At 47.0% G+C, this 19,371-nt stretch overlaps 1 protein-coding gene across 10 annotated transcripts in view; it reads right to left on the bottom strand.

Moving 5' to 3' along the window:
• Window positions 1-1,395: 1,395 nt before the first annotated feature.
• Window positions 1,396-19,371, bottom strand: part of GNG12 (G protein subunit gamma 12) — a 128,853-nt gene continuing 110,877 nt past the window's right edge. For 6 of the 10 annotated variants that reach the window (XM_045897437.3, XM_064588990.1, XM_045897438.3 and 3 more), the window contains 2 exons: window positions 7,001-7,119; window positions 1,461-5,315 (listed from right to left, as the gene is read on the bottom strand). In XM_045897437.3, the coding sequence (XP_045753393.1) occupies window positions 5,190-5,315; window positions 7,001-7,093 (219 nt within the window). In that variant the 5' untranslated portion in view covers window positions 7,094-7,119 and the 3' untranslated portion in view covers window positions 1,461-5,189. Of the gene's footprint in view, window positions 5,316-7,000; window positions 7,120-18,012; window positions 18,110-19,371 lie in introns of all 10 variants that reach the window. The other 4 variants (XR_010410907.1, XM_054512816.2, XM_064588991.1 and 1 more) reach the window with 3 other exon arrangements.

Genomic DNA, 19,371 nt, shown 5'->3' with positions numbered 1-19,371 from the left:
CCTGCTTACAGTGGAAAAAGGATAAAGTAGTCAGTAGGACCTTGCTCTGAAGATAAACGAAAGGCAATATCCATCCTAGGTTGTGCAAAGATGGCTACAGCTGATGGTGGGATCAGGTTCTATAAATACAGCTGTAAGCCAAAAGTTTATAAACCTAGGGACAGGGAGGGAATTAGGGAGAAATCCTCCACAACTGTCTACGTAGCACTTAACAAGGCTTATAGTGACTACACACACACACACACACACACATAGCATGTTATAACTGACCATCTTGCCAATGAGAAGCTAATCACCCCCCATATCCAAGAAAGCTGGAGGGTCACATGACCTGTATCTCCACACTAAGCTACCGCCAGCACCTGTAGGTGTGAGTTCTTTGTTCATAACATTAAGGCAGTGTAACATTTCATCTGCCATGTTGACTTACATAGTCTACCCTTCTCATTGTACTCTCTTTCCTCACCTTGTTTTAAACTCACCCCTACCCAATCCCATCTACCTTCCCCCCCAGTACAACTGTCTTCCATCTCGAGTTATAGGAACTTCTGGCAATTTGGTCTGAACCAGTGAAAGTACATGTCAGTTGCTGTCTGCTTTTCATGACCAAAGTATCTAAATACTTTAGTCCTTTCCTAGAAAGGGCTGAATGACCCTTTTGCTCCTACTCTCTGTAGTGTGTAAGTACTGATTCTCAGAAGCCTGGGCCATCTCTGTAGCAACCTGGTCCATAACCACTCACTGGCTGCCTTTTTTCCCTTTCTGGATGATGTTCTCTCTTCATTCCATGGGAATCCCAGCTCTAGAAGAAGGGACTAAGGAGGAGGCAGGGTACCTTTGGCAAACACTTGGTGAATATGAGTCATTGTGAGTGTAATGGCCTTTTCATTTGTTATCTGTTTCCATGGTCACAGCTGGGTCTCAGGATGGGAAACAGCCCTCCACACATTGGGTATCATTACATCATTCCTCTTTAATAACCTCCACTGCTTTCCTGTTGCTTGCAGGATAAATAAGTAGTATGGGAGGTACTCTGCAGACTAGTTTTGAACCCACTCTCTGTTTCCTTCACTTCCTCCCAAGACTTCATTCCAGTGCTTACAATGTTTTCTTTTCTCAAGATGCAGCTCAAACATCACCTCCCTTGGAAGCCTTCTGAGACTTCACTGCTGTGGAGCTGGTCTCCTCTGGGATCTCACAGTCCTGCATGTTCACCTTCTCACATGTACTCTATTAGTTTATGCATCTGCCATTCCCACCCACCTTGCTCTGGACTGTGAGCTTGGCACAGGCTGGTCTGAGTCTTACTCATCTGAGTGTCAGAGCCTGTGTTCAACCTCTGGCTCTCAGTAGGTGTTCAGAAAATGTTAACTGAATGAAGGAAAAGGGAAGAGAATGGGTCTTCTATTAATTTATTGGGCAAAACACGGGTACGATGATACAGTGAGGCACTGATCCAGTAAAGAGAACAATGATGTTTTAATGACACTTCTTTCAAATCTGTGAAGTACATGTGAAGTAAATGCTTTTATTCTTTCCATAGGACAGATTTCCAAACAATGATCACAGTGCTTAGGTTAATAAGATGCTGGACAGATGAGTAGCCAAAGAATGCTATGAAATAACAAAATCCCCTCCAACTATATATCAAATGCAGATTACTGAAACATCAAGTGAATGATGTTTAGAGTGACATGACTAAAAACAAGACATTACAGTAATCAAGTCCACAAAACTAGAAAAAACTATATAACAAAAAGGCCTTTCATAAGCTATTACATGAGCATATATGATAGACGAACCGATTTTATATCTGAAGCAGCTTATAGCACCAACATGTTGGCAGGACCTGTAGAGGGGTAAGCCAATGGACCGAGGCATCGGGGGGGGGGGGGTTGGGGGGAGTCTCCACCATCCTCTACTTTAAGCCGCCTGTTTTATAGAGGGTGAAATGGGGGCCCAGCGAGATGAAGTGCCTTGTCCGAAGTCACACGACACAGGGACACAGGATTGGCTGGAAAAGGATCCAAGGCTACGATCCAGGCCACCCAACTTTAGGTAAGTGCTCTATTTTAATCTACACGTAATTCTATGTGATTCATGTATTTTGTTCCTATTAACAGATCTACCATAAAAGAAATCAATACAATTCAACACACTCCAGTATTTTATTTTATTGAGAAGGACTGACAGGTACTGTAGTTCATTTCTTGGGCCTCTATAGATCTTTAATCGATAGTTGGAATAATCAGATGACACTTATCTTGGTTGTAAATTGGCTGAGAAGAAGGCATCTGAAGCCAAGTTTAGCACATCTTCTACCTAAACTAACCTATGCCTCAAAATTATTAAATCATTGGTATAATTTTTTCGATAGTTTAAAGTATAAAAACAGTACAGAGAGAAAGCAACTCGGGTACTTCCTTTAAAAGATCATTATGGCACTTTGATTTTAATAAGGTAAGGAAATGTAAAAACCTGATTCTTTTTAGAAGAAAAAGTAACTACAACCTAGACCTTGTGAACAACCTGGTATAATGTGTCTCTGTAAAATACTTTGGAGTCACGAACTTTTGTCTAGTATATTTTGCCATGGTCCCGAGGCCTCAATTGGACAGATTGATGCACTAATGAATATATAAGAATGAAAAAAGAGATCACTGTTAACAGAAGCAGCATTAAAGACAAAAATATAATGCACATATTTAAATAGCTTCATAGATATGAAGTCAAGAAGTTGCATGTATATTATGTGATTGTGTCTTTATAGTGGTAGTTGGGAAAAAAAAAACAAGAACACATACTGGGCATTTGTCCATTATAAACCAGCTACTGCAGAACAGTTAAATTGTGGTTCATAAGTAGAATAAAGCCTGATAAATAAAAGTGACTTCTGCATATCCTATACATAGATTTTCTTACATAGACATCTAGTTGTAAGTCAATCAACATTTAGCTACAATTTTTCCGCACTGGGTCCAGCATCCAAGGATGGGATTTCACTTCTTGAACATGCCCTACACCTAGTTAGGAAGTTACATGACATTCATACTCCTAGCCTTTATGATATCTGACCAGCAAAAATGACATCTCCTGGAACCTCAAGTCCATTCCTTATCACTACAAGCATATCAACAAATAGCAAAACATATTTGTTTTCTGTTAGGTCAAAAGGACATAATTTAGTGCTAAAGAATAAACTATGCTTGCTACTGAAAAGGTGCACATACACCAAAAAGGAATAATAAAATTTCATAAAAATATTTAACAAGCTGTATTATAAATACTTAAAATGTTAAAATCAAAATGAAAATAAGATTAGTGTGCTGAAATGATCAGTAGAAAAATATACTCATTAAAAGAAAAGGCTCATTCAGTGAAGCATTAAATGTAATGTTGTCTTTTTAGTGTCTATTTCAAATTTCACCTTTCTCTCTCCTGAACAGGTGCCTCTAATTTACTTGGAAACTGGGCCTATTGCAAAACCAAGCAGTAGATGACAAGAGGTTAAGGCCAGTGGCATGATTTTCACATGATGTTGGAAAAGTGAGGGCAGTTCACAATGCTGAACAGATAGGTGGCTGGGGAAATCCTGACTATATTTGAGCAGTTTAAAAATAGTCTTGCATTTGTTCACCCACAATCAGCTTCATACTCAAAACCCAGACGTTAGATTTTAAAAGGGTCTTGTGTTAACAGAGCAAGATTGAACAGAACTAGGGAAAACGGTTGTAAATAATTCCATCTTGGGGTTGGATCCTTTTTGAAAATAAGCTTTGAATCCTTCACTAGTAGATATTTTAATGAACTAAAGATGAATTCGAACATCAAAGGCTTGTGTATGGTTTGAGCCCTTAAGTGAGCATTTTTGTTAAAAAAAAAGGGACCCCTCCTCCCTCTTTGATAAAACTAACATACTCTCTGGCCATAGGAGATGCCTCAGGATGCCCCCTGGCAATTCCAAGGATGTGAGGGCTCCATTCACGCCCAGAGGGACTATCAAGGAACCCGATGAACAGCTGCTGGAACCCTGAAGCCCAAGTAGTGTACCCCCGAATCCAAGACTGCCCTGGGGGGTTTGTGGACAAGGTAGGGAACAACACGGTGGCCCACCAGGTATTTGAAAAGCGGCTTAGTATCTGATACCTTTGACTTTTCTTTCCTACCACGTTCTACCCACTTGGGGTTGGGGAGGTGAATACCTCTGGAAAGAGCTGTTCTAGCAGGAGAGGAAAGATAAAGGGCAGAGACGAGGAAATCACCAGGTTTGGCTAAGACAAGCACCTGGCTTTCACACATTCCTGCTTCTCTTTGGGCCGGGCTCATGTGCACCCTGTCTCCCTCCAAGCATGAGGGTGGACAGTTCAGAGGTATCTACCCCTAATCCAGAGAACATGAGCCCCAGGGGCCTCCTCCCCTTTTCTAGACTCGGGATCTCTGAAGCCCAAAAGGCTCCCTTGTGAATACCTCCTAGAGGGCTTTTAGTTCAGTTTGTAACTTTAATTGGTTCAGCTGATTATAGCTTAAGAGGTCAGCACGATTTTGTCATTACTCAATTACTGTGGCTACAATCTTTAGGATGTTCTTTACTTTTTGTACAGTAACTATATGAAAAAATCTTACTTTACCTGCATACGGCTCAAGACAAAGGTACAGCTTCTGGAGCTGAGGAACTGAGGGCATGGAGAGAGAAACTTTCCTAAGGAAATAAGCACTGATAGGTGTATATACAAAGACATATATATACACAGGTACATTGTACAGTTGCCACAACCCTATTAGGAACATCCTAGGCTGTAAAGGTTTTGGGACTTAAGTTATTCTTGGCATTTTAATCTAGACAGGTACTTAGGTAATTTAGGTCTGGATATAACTGGGTTATTCGTAGATTTAGAAGTATATAATTGTCTTTTTTAAAATGGCCCAAACCAACTTTTCTTAAGCAGTAACCCAATATGTCACCATCGTTATCAAATGGAAAAGAAGACTGTTATTCTGGATTAAATCAGTAAAAGGTGTTTTAGAGAAAGGGCAACTTGGAAAATAAAGACGTCAGAGTCAATTATTCCAAGTTAGAGTATTTTAGTTATTAGCAGTGGTTACCAAATAAGCTGAAGGTAAATTTCTTCCAAGGAGCTGCTCATAATTTGCTTTGTTGAGAAGAGGTGAGGAGCCATTTCACTGTTCCTCTATAAGATGATGCAAGTTTTTTTATCCTTGAAAGGGTTTTCTGAGGTCGGTATCCCTATCAGCAAAGGGTCGCTTCTGGCGTGCTCCTCACAGTAGGACATGAGGTCCGCTGACGCCTTTGAAACCTGACAGGTAGAAAAAACCAGACAAAATAATTTATTTACCAACATTACAAGCAGAGTTGCCTGCTGGGCAGAAGACCATTGGCGTGATACTTTGAGAGCCTGCTTCTCCTAAATTGTGAGTTAGGAAAGGGAAAAGATCTGTAAACGGATCAATCTGGCAGCTCTGGCCTTCTTTTACCAAGTGATCAGACTTAAAGATCAGACAAAATGACCTCATGTGTGTCCTAGTGTGAGCACAGATGACCTACCCCCAGCGAGCAAGTACGCCTGCCAAAACATTTAACGGTAATCGAAACCTCAGCAAACCGGGGTATTCAAAGTGCGGGCCATTCTACAACACGAGGGGCCTGGATTCTTCAAAAGTGGACTGTGTGGCAGATGATCCTGAATGTGACCATTGTACTGTGGCTTGTATACAGAAGAATGCGCTTGTATTCAGGAGACAGATGGTGAGGTATGTAAGGGAGCAGGGTCACGATGTCGGCACCTAACTTTCAAGTGGCTTAAAGGATAGGTGTTGTGTGGGTGTGTGTGTAGACAAAGAGAAAGCAAACGTGCCAAAATGTTAATAATCAGTGAGTCTTGGCAAACAGTATAGGGGTGTTTGTTGTTATAAGTCTTCTATAGGCTTGAAATTTCTCTAAGTGCGGGGAGGGGGAAGTGTATAGGAATCAAGGGAAAGGTGTATCTTAGTTTGGATTTGATACAAAACTGGAATGCAGCACAGTTTAGGAACTGCATGACGGGCCTGGAGTCAATACTCTTGAGAGACAGTGAAGTTCTAGAAGAGCTTTAAGGGTTACTGTTCAACACTGGGCGTGGAAAAATAAAAAGAGGGACAAAACCGGAATGGGAAGATTCAGTGCCTTCCTTGGACGGGAGTTAAAAACGGAAAATGCCCTGCCCTGTTCAGGAGCCGGGATCGAGATCCTGCAGAATCATCAGATCTGTGGCTTCAGGCAAGGAGCACAGGATAGCTGAGTCCTGTCAGATACAGCCCAGGCAGCCTGCTCTTTGGAGGACAGGTGACTGTCCCCAGGCCCAGAGGAATGTAGCAGGTGACTGCTTCAGTTCCTAGGAAACAGCATTACTCACAACATTCCAGGGCACACACTGCCTCCGTCTCTTGGGATGGGGGAGGGGAGTGCGGAAGACTTCGAAGTCAGGTGACCTTATAAATGCCTTCCCATTTCTTCCAGATCTCAACGAAGCCTGGCGTTACTCACGCTGGCTGCAGAATATGTGTTGTTAAAATAGTCCACACACATTTAAAAAGCAGCATACTCTTAAAAAAAGGACACCACGAGTGTTGACTTGCTGTGCAAGGCTAGCTCACCTGCACTGAGAACTCTAGAACACTCAGTAAATTCCAGAGGGATGACAAGGGTGTTCATAAAGTCCGTCTAGACCCCTGGGCCCAATGCAGAACATGGAGATCGTGGGACTTGATGGTGCTCGGTCAGGGAAGGATCCTGTCTTAGGTTTTTCTGTCCAAACAGAGAGGCTAACTCAAACACCTGGGCTGCCCAGTGCTGAAAATGAAGCCCACGCCAGGTAGCAATGAGAGTTAAGATTCTGAGACTCTTCGCTTGCTCTCGGAAAATCTGGACCCCCCCAGCCACATTAAATGGCACTGCCCTCTCTAAAAGGTGGCCTCACTTTCGGAGAGCACCCAGGCTTCTGACCTTTATTCTCTCGATGGAGGCTTCCATCCTCAACTGCTGCACCGTCCTCCTGGCCTGGGCGATGTTGTTGGTGCTTGCCGTTTTGCTGGACATCTTCAACTGTTGTTTCTACCTGAAACCTGAAAAGAACGCCAATTGCTGAAGCAGTCCTAAAGCTTTCACTCCTTAGGGGCAAAGGGTGCACCTTCCCAGTCCTCACAGGCTCTGGGAAGTAGTTACTAGGATGCCCTCCCACTGGAGCTCCTTTGTCTGCAGTACTAGTCATTTAATCCGTGCACCCCGACATACAGCACAATGGAACCTTTTCTAGTATTTTCTAAGAGGGAACAAACACAAACATTTGTGGTAGTTAGGAGGCTTCCAGCAACGTGAGCGAATGCAAGCACAGGCCACATTATGCATATGGTTTAGTATTAGTGCTATGTACTTTAATGGAAAATTCGATTTTATTTCATTTTGGCTCTCTTACCCAACTATTACACTGATTCAAAAGTCCTGGCAACCGAAGAAAACAGCAAAGGAGAGTGCCTCTGGAGAACTTTGCACAAAAGGTGCATTTTTAGGTGCTATCGAGGTTTGCAATCGTTCGAGGAATGTTAGGCAGATAAGGAAGTCTTTATTCAAGAAAAAGTGGGACCCTTTCAGCTGGAAGACTCTCAATGATGGACTCACTGCAAATGTCCAAGGGGACACACGGAGCAGCCTAAAGCCTGAAGTATTTAACAGAACTCTCTCCTTCCCTCCTTTGCCTCGGGCTGGCCTCATCCTGGGGCCAGGCCACTTGCTAATCCTCTACCCCCACCCCAGGGTTGTGGGTTGACTCTCCTCTCTGGCCTAAGCCCTTGGATCGGAGGCTGCCCTTTTCCTCTGTCAGCCCAGCCACGTGGTAAAAAGGTGAAGGAGACCTCCCGGACCTTGAGCTTCAACCCTTGTGGTTGTCCAAGGACGTATTCCCAAAGGCAGGCTCGGGGGAAAGTCCTGCCTGGTGCCTCTGCCATATATGGCTAAGTTCTGTCCCGGCGCGGTGGCGACTGGGGGCAAAGGCAGAGCTGGCAGGCCTGGCACCAGTGTGGCAGTTTTATGACTCAGAGGAGGAGGTAGACAGCAGGTATGCCTCCCTCGTCCGTGGCTAGGGCTCAGCAAAGTCTCGGGGCACCGTGGCGCCTGCAGCAAAGCCAGGCTGACTCAACCTCCTGAAGGAGCCGCACAGAGCCCATCTGCCCTAAAGGCTTAGACCTGATAAGGTTGCAAAACAGGACAGTGAGCCCCAGGCTCCACGGCGTCCACCGTGTGGGCACGAAGCTGCTCTACCTGAGTTTCACCCGACGTGGAATGCTTCCCTGGGGCTCAGTGCCAAGACCCGGGTAGAGCCTTGGTCAGAGGCAGCTTTGGGTCAAATGCACAAATAAAACTGTGCTTTTAGCTGTGCGCACAATTCTGACATCCAGCCGCATCAGCATGCTTCACATTCCTGGGTCTGGACCCTGCCTTGGCCGCTTACTAGCTGGGGGAAGCTGGGCTGGTTAGTTGACCTCTACGGGACCACGTTTTCTTCTACATAATTGAAGGGGAGGAGTGTGTTTGAGGAGTTAATTCGCTGATGCCATGTAGTGTTTAGCCAAGGACCAAGGCACTCCAAAAATAGCAGCTGCTCTTCTTTTATCCTTGGAGGTCACACCCAGCACCAGGAGTCAGAAGTCCCCTGTGTACCTGTCTGCACCCCCCCACCCCCACCCCGGGGTCAGTGAGTCCCAGGGAACTTGATGACCGGGCCCAGGGCGGGGGGTTGCTCTGGCATCAGCCTCCTTTCAGTGCACCCCTAGGCAACGCTGCTGCACCCAGTCCCTGCAGGATGGAGGAGCTGGTGACAGCCACCGGAGGATCCCCTAGAAGAAGGAAGCCCCGGCAATGCAGGAAAGTGGGAGGAGGAATGGTAGGGCAGGGCAGGGTGGCCCTGCCTTGGCGACCTCATTTCGACACACTCCCTGCCCAGCTGCCTCTTCCTCAGATTCCTGTCAGCCTGCCCCACCCAGAGGAGAGGCCTACAGTCAGCTTCCAGGGGTTGTGCTCCTACCCGGCAGCCTGGCCCAGCACTCTGCTGTGCTCCCAGGCCAGGGCTTCCGAACAGAGCCTCTGGAATGGGACCTGCGAACGCAGCAAAGTGCCCTGATTCACAGCACTCTCGCCTTCCCCTGCAGCATGCTGAGCTGGGCGCCCCTGCCAGTTGGCCAGGGTTCTGAGGATTGGCCCCAGCCTCCAGAATGTGAACATGATACCCTTCTGAAGGGCCTGTGGTTTCCAGACTGCCTCCGAAGGACTTTCTGAATGTCCCTTTGCATGAGAATAACGCCAAGCATTTTCTTCTCCTCAGCTTCCAGGGCACAAAGGTTGCAAGGCCTGAGCGAGTTTTCCTGGAACTGCTCCATTGTTCACATGCCTCAGGACTAGCCCTACGAGCAAAGAGCTCCCTGAGGGTAGGCTCGATGTATAAAATCCTGGGGTAGGTCCCTCTAACGTCGGTGAGAAACGGCCACTAGAATTTGGAGGACTTTCTTCCTGACTGTATTATAGTCACGTTAAAAACCGCGAGCACTGGACTCTGATCCCCCATTCTGATATCTGTTCTGACCTGCTCCCTCACTAACCACCTTCTCCCCTGCTTCCTTCCCGGGGGGACCCTTCTCTGCTTCAAGGGGAGTGGAACCCTATCTGCTGCTCCCCCCCCAGCTTCTCTCAGGCTCCCAACTCAAAGACAAATTCTTCTCAAAGTCCACTTCCCTCCCCTGGCCTATGTATAAACCCACCCAGAAAACTCTATTAAAGTTTAGGACATGGGTGATTTTCACAGTTTCACAGATTATTAAACACAAACAATTTCCTGCTGAATATTGTATAGGAATAGCTTTGGCCGGTCAATTAAATGGGGTATGTGTGGTCATTCCTAGAAAAAGTTGTGTACTGGGCCACTGGAAAACAACCTAGTCTCTTATTACAACATTCTTCTTACGGGAGAAGAATGCTACTGTTTTCAACGGAAGGAGCCTCCAGGAGGGACTCGGTGGGCTGAGCAGCCTCCTGTGTGTGGGAGGAGGGCCACGCTCTTTGGCTGTTGATCGGTGGTGTTTACAGGAGCCCGAGGTCCAGCTGAGGATTTCCTCCCAACCAGCAGCGGCTCTGCATCTCCTCAACAGCAGGCCGGGCCAGACCAGCTGAGATGAGAGGGCCTCTCCCACCCTGTCTGCCTTCAGAGTGTTTTCCCTGCTCTTCCCTCAGTGGAAGGATGTCTGGCTGGCTCCTTGTGCCACCAGGTGGATAAAAAGCTTGCTTCATTCGTTAAGAATCGCTTCCAAGGCAAATAACACCTGATACTTCTGTGGAACCTCAGACTATACACGCTGCTTTCAGACGCAGGAGTCCGTGAAGTCTCCCTCGAAGACTGAAAGCCGGATTACTGTTTCATCCTCCTTTTAGAGACAAAGCACCTGAAGTTGGAAAAACTTGCTCCAAGTTCACCCAGCTCCTGAGCCTTGAACCGACTCGCAAGCCTTTCACCCCAGCAGCCACAATCCCCACCGCCCCAAGGAAAGGATGCAATTCCAGTTAATTTGACCCGCGAGCATGCAGGGCAAGGGTGACCCTGACCCCGACGACCCAGAGTCCTGGCTTGCTGACTGCTCTGTGGCTGTGCGCCATCCCTTCTGGGGCAGAAAGCATCTGTTTGTCTAGTGCCCTGAAAACAGATCTCCCTTCTCCTTTCTGCAAGCTAAGCAAGAATGTTCTCACTGTCACGAGTAGGCAAGGACTGAGGTCAGCATCTGGAGATCCTGAGCCATCAGCGCTCTATCCAACCATCCCCCCCGCCCCGCCCCGCCCCCAGAAGCGGGGAGGCCTGCGCAGACCCCCAGTTTGATAAAAACCCGGCTATCGTTTCTGTGGCCTTGTTCGCATTTTTACATGTGGCTAGCAGATTTGAATAAACACATGTACTATTTAGTTATTCAAATAATGGGCATTAGTTTTAATGCTGTTGTTCATCTGAATTCTTAGGTTTCTAGAAATTCCTCAGAACACGCTTTCCCATTAGGGAATTATAAGAGCGCCTTAATCTTTGTCGAGAGGGGCCTGGAGCAGGGAGAGGGTGGGGATGGAAAGTGTGTCCGGGAGCTCACTCGGGGAAGCAGCCTCTGAATCACAAGTCCGCTGGGCCTGGCCAACAACTAGAATCACTGGAGTGAAGCCAGTGTTCTGAGTAAACACACCCCTTCTGTCTATAATAAAACAGCAGGTTTAAAAAAAAGAGACCAGGTTTCCACTTCCCCTCTGATCTTGCCTTCTCCTCTCAATGTCTTACTGTCTTAGCCCCGCTCCTTGTCTGTCCCCCTCATCCATTAAAGGGGTGCAGGCAGCCATACCTATCTCACAGGGCTGTTGGGAGGACAAATGAGCGTCTATCTGTACTGTACCCTGTACACACAATTAATAAATGCTGGGTCCCTAGGTTCACTGACAAGACAAAAAAATCATGCATTCCATGAGAAGCGAGAAAAATGCACCCGGCGAAAGAGCAAAAGAAGAATTTCAAGGTAATATGATGGAGTAGCAACATCTTCCTAATATGGTCTGAGAGGGAGTGTAGTCAGACCTTTAAGAACACTTATTTTAATAAATCTCATGAACACTTATTTTAAATCAGAGCCTACGGGCTGAATGCAAACTGCAGGTGTGTTTGGCCGGGCCCCACACAGGGTTAACTCTGTGTGTGTGTGTGTGTGTGTGTGTGTGAACTTTAAATTGACTGTCAACCTTTGAAAAACAGATATTTTGCTTTAAGACAAAGAAAGATATCCAGAAATACCAGAAAATCTTACAAAACCAGGCTGGGTCTGAGTAGTGGTTGCTGCTTTCACATTGGCTGGCACACTTGCCCATCCCTCTATTTGAACTTGGACACGGCCTTCGTACCATGCCTTGGACATTGAGTTCCAGCGGCATACTCCAAGATTAGGCCAGGGACTTGAGCTCACCCCTGCCCTTGCCACCGCCTCACTCTGGGGCTCTGGGGAAGGACTCCTAACCTTTGTACGTCTCAATTTTCTCATGGGAAAAATCGGGATAATAATACATTTCTATTTCAAAGGGTTGTTGAAGAGCATCAGATAAAACAAGCATGTGAGTGTAATCAACAAGAAGAATACTCTTGCTGAGCGGTAAGTGCCTACACCCTCTGCTCATACCCCGGCGACTTGCTCTGGGCAGCCGTAGTCCCTGATCGCCACTCCGGGCAGCTCCCTACCCTCCTCCTGCTGTACCCTGACCTGCGGCGATGGACAGAAAATACGACCTCTCCTAGTGTTACCAGCTGAAGCGTGCCCCCCCCCCCAAATGGACACGTTGACATCCTAACCCCCAATAACTCAGAATGAACCGTATTTGGAGATAGGGGTTCAGTAAAGATGAGCCCAGTAGGGTGGGCCCCGATCCAATACGACTGGTATCCTCACAGGAAGAGGGACTTTAGACCCAGAGGAGTAGAGAGGGAAGAACACGCGAAGGCACAGGGAGAAGCCAGCCCAGCTGCAAGCCACAGATGGAGGCCTCGGAAGAAACCCACCCTGCTGGCACCTTGGTGCAGACTTCTAGCCTCCAGAAAATAAATTCCTGCGTTTAAGCCACTCTGTCTGTGATGCTTGTGAGGGCAGCCTGAGCCAACCGAGACACTAAGGTTCTCTTGCATCTGGAGGATGCGGGCCCCACCGAAGGGGTGCATTCATCAGAGATCTGGAAAGTGGAAGCGAGAAGGCCAGTTCTTGCGGCTTGGCTGCTTTTCTGCGGGCCAGCAGGGTGGTGGGCAGGTTGCACTTGGTGGGAGCACCGAAGCGTGCAGTCAGGAGCCATGTGGTGCAAAGAAACCACACAGCTGCAGCAGCCTCCCAAGAGTCTCCACTTCCTGCTGGGTCCCGGGGGCCAGTTCTGCGCTGAGGTCTGGCAGTTGGTCCTGGTCTGGATGTCAAGAACCAGTTCCTCCAGCCCTTCTACTGATTATGCAAGCACCTCATCCCTGGGGTGAGAGCCCATTCTGCCGGCATTGCCCAGAGTGCCTTCTGTTTGTTGTAACTGAACCCTGACTGATACACAATTGTTAATCTGTTGTTTTGTAATCTGTAAATAACTTACAAAGATTAGCTAGGATTTCTATTATTATGCTATTATTGCGGAACCCACCAAACCCTGAGACTTGAAAACAGGGAGAAATAAGACATGAAATTCTTTTTCTCCTTCTCCCCAACCAAAGCTTGCAGGTTGTAAGATCAAGGGTGGTGGACCTGGAGCCAGCCACACATCTTGCCCTGGTCCTGCCCCGTGTGGAGAGCAAAGGGCAGAAAGACAAGTTACTGGCATGGGGAGAGAAAAAATGAGAGGCAGAGACGAGGCAGGACTGCACGGAGCCGTGGAAAACGTAGTTTGAGCTGGAGGCATAGTGACTGGAGCTCTTCTGTGGAAAACATAGTTTGAGCTGGAGACATAGTGACTGGAGCTCTTCTAAGAGTTTATATGGGCTCAGAACCAGCAAAATGAGTAAGAATAAGAACAGCACTCTCTCAAGACCTCAAAAGAGTTCATCCTCTAAAAGCAGCATGCTTTTCTACTTGCAGACCCTTGCGAAGTCCTTATCTGGTATCTTGGAGGAGTTCATTTTTTTTTTTTTTTAAGATTTTTTTATTTATTTGACAGAGAAAGACACAGCAAGAGAGGGAACACAAACGGGGAGTGGGAGAGGGAGAAGCAGACTCCCCGCCGAGCAGGGAGCCCGATGCGGGACTCGATCCAGGGACTCCAGGATCATGACCTGAGCCGAAGGCAGTCGCTTAACCAACTGAGCCACCCAGGCGCCCCGGAGGAGTTCATTTCACCTGCCATCCAGGCACATGTGCCTGAAGAAGAATGATGATGGTGGATGAGGATACTATTGCTATAATGATAATTTTTGACGACCATCACCATTTACTGAGTATGTGCCCGGTAAATGAATGCCAGGAATCATTTCATTTAATCCTTTTAGAGATGAGTTCTTTTAGCATTTCTGTTTTACAGATGAAACACAAAGAGGTCAAAAGTGTCTTGCCAAAGACTATACTGATTTACATAACAGAGCTGCGACTCGGGCCACCTGACTCCCAAGGTCATCCTCTTAATCACCATCTGTAATACTTGCCTCCTAACATCAAGAACACAAGGAAGGAATGGGGAGGAAGCAGGGGAACTGTCAGGAGCACTGACCAAAAGAAGTCATGACCTCCATTTAAGGGAGCCTGTTGCTCATTTAGATAAGCGGTCTCCGTAGCAATGGCAGTAGGTATCCAGTTAAGTGGCCTTGGGAGAAGACCTAAGTGAAGGAGAATCGGTGAAGGAGAATTTAAAAGAAGGACTGCCCCAGATTCTAGGTGAGGCTATTGCCAAAAGACACAGAATGATCCCATCATCCCTAGGGAAGCTGGTAGGAAGCCACAAGAATGAGCCAATCTAGGTAATAAATCCAGGAGACAGCTGCAGAGCCTGAGTAGCGGGTTCCTAACTCCTTTTAATGACCTTAACTTATAGGATTAAGTATCCTTCAGTTTGAAAAAGCGATCATTTAACACACTTCTTGGCTACAAAAGTTTAAGTTTGTTTTCTGAACAGCCACTTCCTTCTGGAAAGTTTCTCCTCTTAGTGATGCTAGACTGTCCTGTTCTTGCCTGTCCAATGATGTTGCTTTCTATAGCTCTTGTTCCTTCTTTGGACTCGGTTTTCTCAGGGGCTCAGTCCTGAAGGACTGATGCAGCAGAGTGAAGAGGGCTTTGACGGTCAGATAAATTTGAATCCTAGCTCATCACTTACTACAACTCATTTGCTTCACTTCTCCGAACTTCAGTTTCCTCATCTGTAAATAGGAAGGGATGATAATAGTCCCTACTTCACAGGGTTGTTAGCAGGAGGAAATGAAAGAATATATGTAAATTACCCAGCGCCTGCCTGACCCACATTGGTCTTAGCAGGGTAGATGACGTCCTACCTTTGTGACATTAGCTATGACCAATGCGCTTCTCGTGCAGCCCTTTACCACAATTCCACTGTCTTAAATGAAAGCCTATTCAAATGTACATGCAAATGGCACAGAGTTGCTTTGAACACAACACATGGAAAAGCCGGTGAAACACCACTGCTTGCCCCCAACCTTCCTGATGTCCCTTTCTTCAGGGAGTGACACCACCATTGTCCCAGTTACTGAGGCATCCTTTTGCCTCATCCCTGCTCCTGATTCCTTAGACCAAGTGCTATCCAATAGAAATCTGAACCATATATATGATTAAAAATTCTTCTAGTAGCGGGGTGCCTGGGTGGCTCAGTCGGTTAAGTGTCTGCCTTCGGCTCAGGTCATGATCCCAGGGTCCTGCGATCGAGTCCTGCATCGGGCTCCCTGCTTGGCGGGGAGCCTGCTTCTCCCTCTCCCTCGGCCTGCCTCTCTGCCTACTTGTGCTCTCTCTCTGTCAAATAAATAAATAAAATCTTAAAAAAAACAATCCTTCTAGTAGCGACATGAAAAAAAAAGAGAAAAAAGTGAAATATTTTATTTAGATATAACCAAAATTGAAATGTAATCAATGTAAAAAAATTGAGATGTTTTACCTTTTTTTTTTTTTTGGTACTAAATATTTAAAAGCTCAGTGTGCATTTTACACGGATAGCTCATCCTGATTTGGCCTAGCCACATTTCAAGTGTTCATGAGTCACAGTGGCTGCCTCATGGGGCAGTGCGACCTTAGACCCTGGCACTTTTCCAAATTCTCTTGCTCCCTACACGTTGACAAACCCTCCATTTTTATTTCCCCCCATTCTCTCTGCTTCCATTGTATCTCCGTCGTGGCTCCCAGCAACCTCAAGTTAGGGTCACTGTATCAGCCTCACCACAGGACTCCTGCCTCTAACCTTCCTTTCTCCAGTCTCATCTATCCTGACCACTAGATGCTGAGACACAGTGCCACTGTCCACTTATTTCCCCCTGTCGCAAAAAAGGATTCCCCAGGACCCCAGGAAAAGTCCAGAGGGCTCAGCACTGCAATCCAGATCCTCTCTAACATTTTTGCCACCATCATAAAAATCCTCATCATAAAGGCACTTGCTACTACAGAGAGCTTGCGTATGCCAGACCCCAGGCTATGCTCCAATCCCTGTCAATACATTATCCTACTGAATTCTCACCGTGACCCCGCGAGATGGGTCCTCTTCTCATCACTGTTTTACAAAGGAAGGAACCGAACCACAGAGAAGCAAAGTCTGTGCCTCGTGTCAAACAGCCAGCAAGCTGCTTGGGTGGGATGTGAGCCCAGGTGGTCTGACTGCAGAGGCCAGGCCCGGAAGATTTCCCGAGACGCTGCTGTAGCTCCAGGGGACTGTGAGCCCACTCTGTTCTGTTGTGGGCTGTGTTTACAAGTTCTCTTGCGAGTGTCGGTCTGTGCAAGTTCTCCGCCCGTTTCTCTTGGCCTGTTTAAATTCTCTCTTCTTTTAGTCCCTAGTTCACATTTTTATCTCTTCCAGAAAGGTCTCTCTACTTTCGCTTGCAGTGATTTATTCCCTTTATGAATTCCGGCTCCATGCGTCAAGCTCAGGGGGGTTCATGGGCCCCGCAGGGGCGGCCCAGGCACGAGGGGGGGCAGGCAGCAGCTGCGGGCGTACTTAGTTACCTCTCTCTGACGTGCTGATGTATAGCTATCATCAAGCCCTCAAAAGGGCAACACATTTATTTCGGTGCTATTGATATGTCAGTTCATGCTGACTGTTATGTAACTGATTTTGTATGTACGAATATTGTCTTCCCACTACACTGTGAGGAGTTTAGCTCCATAATAACAGTATCCCAGTAACATCTATTCCTTGCTTACTGTGTGCCAGGCACTGTATCAAATACTCTACACCGTTACTCATTTACTATTATGTGTGACTGCAGGAGGTCAGATTTATCATACCTATCAAGACTGAAGCCCAGGACGGTTAAATAATTTGCTCAAGATCAGATAGCTAGTACGTGGCGGAGAGACAGGATTGGAACCCAGATCTCTCCTACTCTAGAGCCACACCCTTAACTAGGCAGGTGAGTTATCCCATGCCATGTTCTCTCTCCTACTGACTAATTCAGAGAATGGGGTTTCAATAAACACTTGGCTAAGATTAAGACACGAGATGTAGCAACCAACACATCAACCAGTGAGCCTATCACTCCGGGGTGTTTGTGTTGGGTGTTTGTTTTCTTAGAAATAGGATACACCCTGCTGCTCCTTCCCACAAGTATCCCACAAAATACTGACTGTTCCAAGCCAAAGGTTACCCACCTGTTTGGTTCCCTTCACAGCTCTGAGGAGCCTGGGTGGAGTCCCTGGGACTCCAGTGCACTTGACTGGGTCAGTTGCCGGCACGGTGAACATTCAACTCCAGCCTGGGCTGGCCACCTGTGCAGCGCCCAGACTCTGAGGGCAATGCTGCTTTGCACCCCCATGCTGGGCCCCAAACAGGTTTGCAGTCAGTGAAGGTGGGCCGTGGGGAGCAGCTCTGTGATGGTCACCTGGAGAGGTGCAGGACCCGGCCCCTTCTGCTTATGCCAGGCCAGGACCCTGCAGAGGTATGTGTTCACCATCAACAAGGAGTACGACCTTTAGAAACAAGTTTTACTCTCTCCCTCACATAGCAAGCCTGGTTGAGAAATGATTTGCTCCTATCTGCGTGGCTGGCTTAAGGATAGCTGGAGATCTCATCTGTTTATCCATGAGTGAAAGAATAAATACATGGATGAATTCTACAGTTATTTAATATCCAACACAAGAGCCGACAGGTACAGAGTGATTTTTCTGTGCCAGGCACTGTCATGGGCTTTATTTAAAGTTATTTTACTTATTCTGAAAAAGAAATGACTCCTGTTTCATTAGTTTTTAAAATTTAAAAGAACATGTAGCTCTAGGAAAAATTTTAAACAGATTTACCCAAAGGGTAGACAACAAAAATCTTCTGTCCTTCTACACTAGACTTCCCGAGGTGATCTCTGTTATCAGTTTCTCAGGTTTCCTTCGAAGACATCCCCTGCATATATAAGCATGATTATTTACATATCTTAAAAAGTTTACATGTCTTAAAAAAATACAAATGGGAGCAAGTTTGATGCATGGCTCTGTCCTCTGTTTTTTATTTTAACACTCATGGCGAAGGTGGTATTATTAACCCACTTTCCTAATGAGGAAACCAAAGCTCTCTGGGATGCCTAGTGCCTAAGGGAACCCTGGTGTCCCTAACCATGACTGCACACTGCAGCCGCCTACAGGCCCTGTATGGGGAGCTTGCTGGGGCTGGAAAGAGGAAGCGGAAATGATCGGAGAAGAAGAAGACAAAACTCCTGCCTTAAAAGGGCTCATGGTTTTGGGCGGCAAACGATGCTATATGAAGGGAGAATGATTTCCAAACAACAGAAGAACATATCCAAGACACAGTTCTATGATGCCCCGAGGTGCTAAGCATTTGCAAAGAGAAGCAGTCTCCAGAGCAGGGAATGGCCCCCGCGGGAAGTCCCGCTGACTGGTGAGTCTCCACACCAGCGGACAGCAACCTCATCCCTGGGAGTCCTTTCCATCAGCCTTCCCGGACCCGCTACCACCTGCCCTAGCTGAGCAGGGAGGGAGGTGGTCTGCAACGGGGTCCCTTGCCCGGGATGTTCTCCACAACATAGCTGTCCTACCCTCATTCCTGGTTTGCTGACAAAGCAGAAGAACGGAGATATTTTGGGTTCTGGTCATAAAGACCTAGCATCTGATCCACTTTAAGTGGAGGGCATGCTTTCTTTCTTTCTTTTTTTTTTTTTTTTTAAAGATTTTATTTATTTGACAGAGAGAGACACAGCAAGAGAGGGAACACAAGCAGGGGGAGTGGGAGAGGGAGAAGCAGGCTTCCCGCTGAGCAGGGAGCCCGATGCAGGGCTCAATCCCAGGACCCTGGGATCATGACCTGAACCAAAGGCAGACACTTAACGACTGAGCCACCCAGGTGCCCCGGGCATGCTTTCTGATACTGCTAAGCAGACAGGCGGTCACCCACTTGCCTGCAGTCCACTCCCACAAACAACCCAAACACCTACTGGGAGGGTTGGAAGTGAGGCAACAGGCAAATGCCACTGCATCTCTTTCTGCTCAGGAGGCAACCAGGCGGTCATTTTTCTTGTTTTGAAGGTGTCAGCTGCTTGGAGGCACAGGAGTAGTGGAGTCGAGAGAGAAGGTGAAGAGAAGACTGGGAAGAGTGAGCAGCTCGCCGACACCCACGGTCACGGCCGGGGCTGCGCTGTGTAAGAAACATGG

Source organism: Mirounga angustirostris, unplaced genomic scaffold, assembly GCF_029215605.1.
Source record: "Mirounga angustirostris isolate CCGP_5_RB_7025 unplaced genomic scaffold, mMirAng1.0.hap1 SCAF_4, whole genome shotgun sequence".
Lineage (NCBI taxonomy): Eukaryota > Metazoa > Chordata > Mammalia > Carnivora > Phocidae > Mirounga > Mirounga angustirostris.
This window is presented reverse-complemented; position numbering and strand designations above follow the sequence as displayed.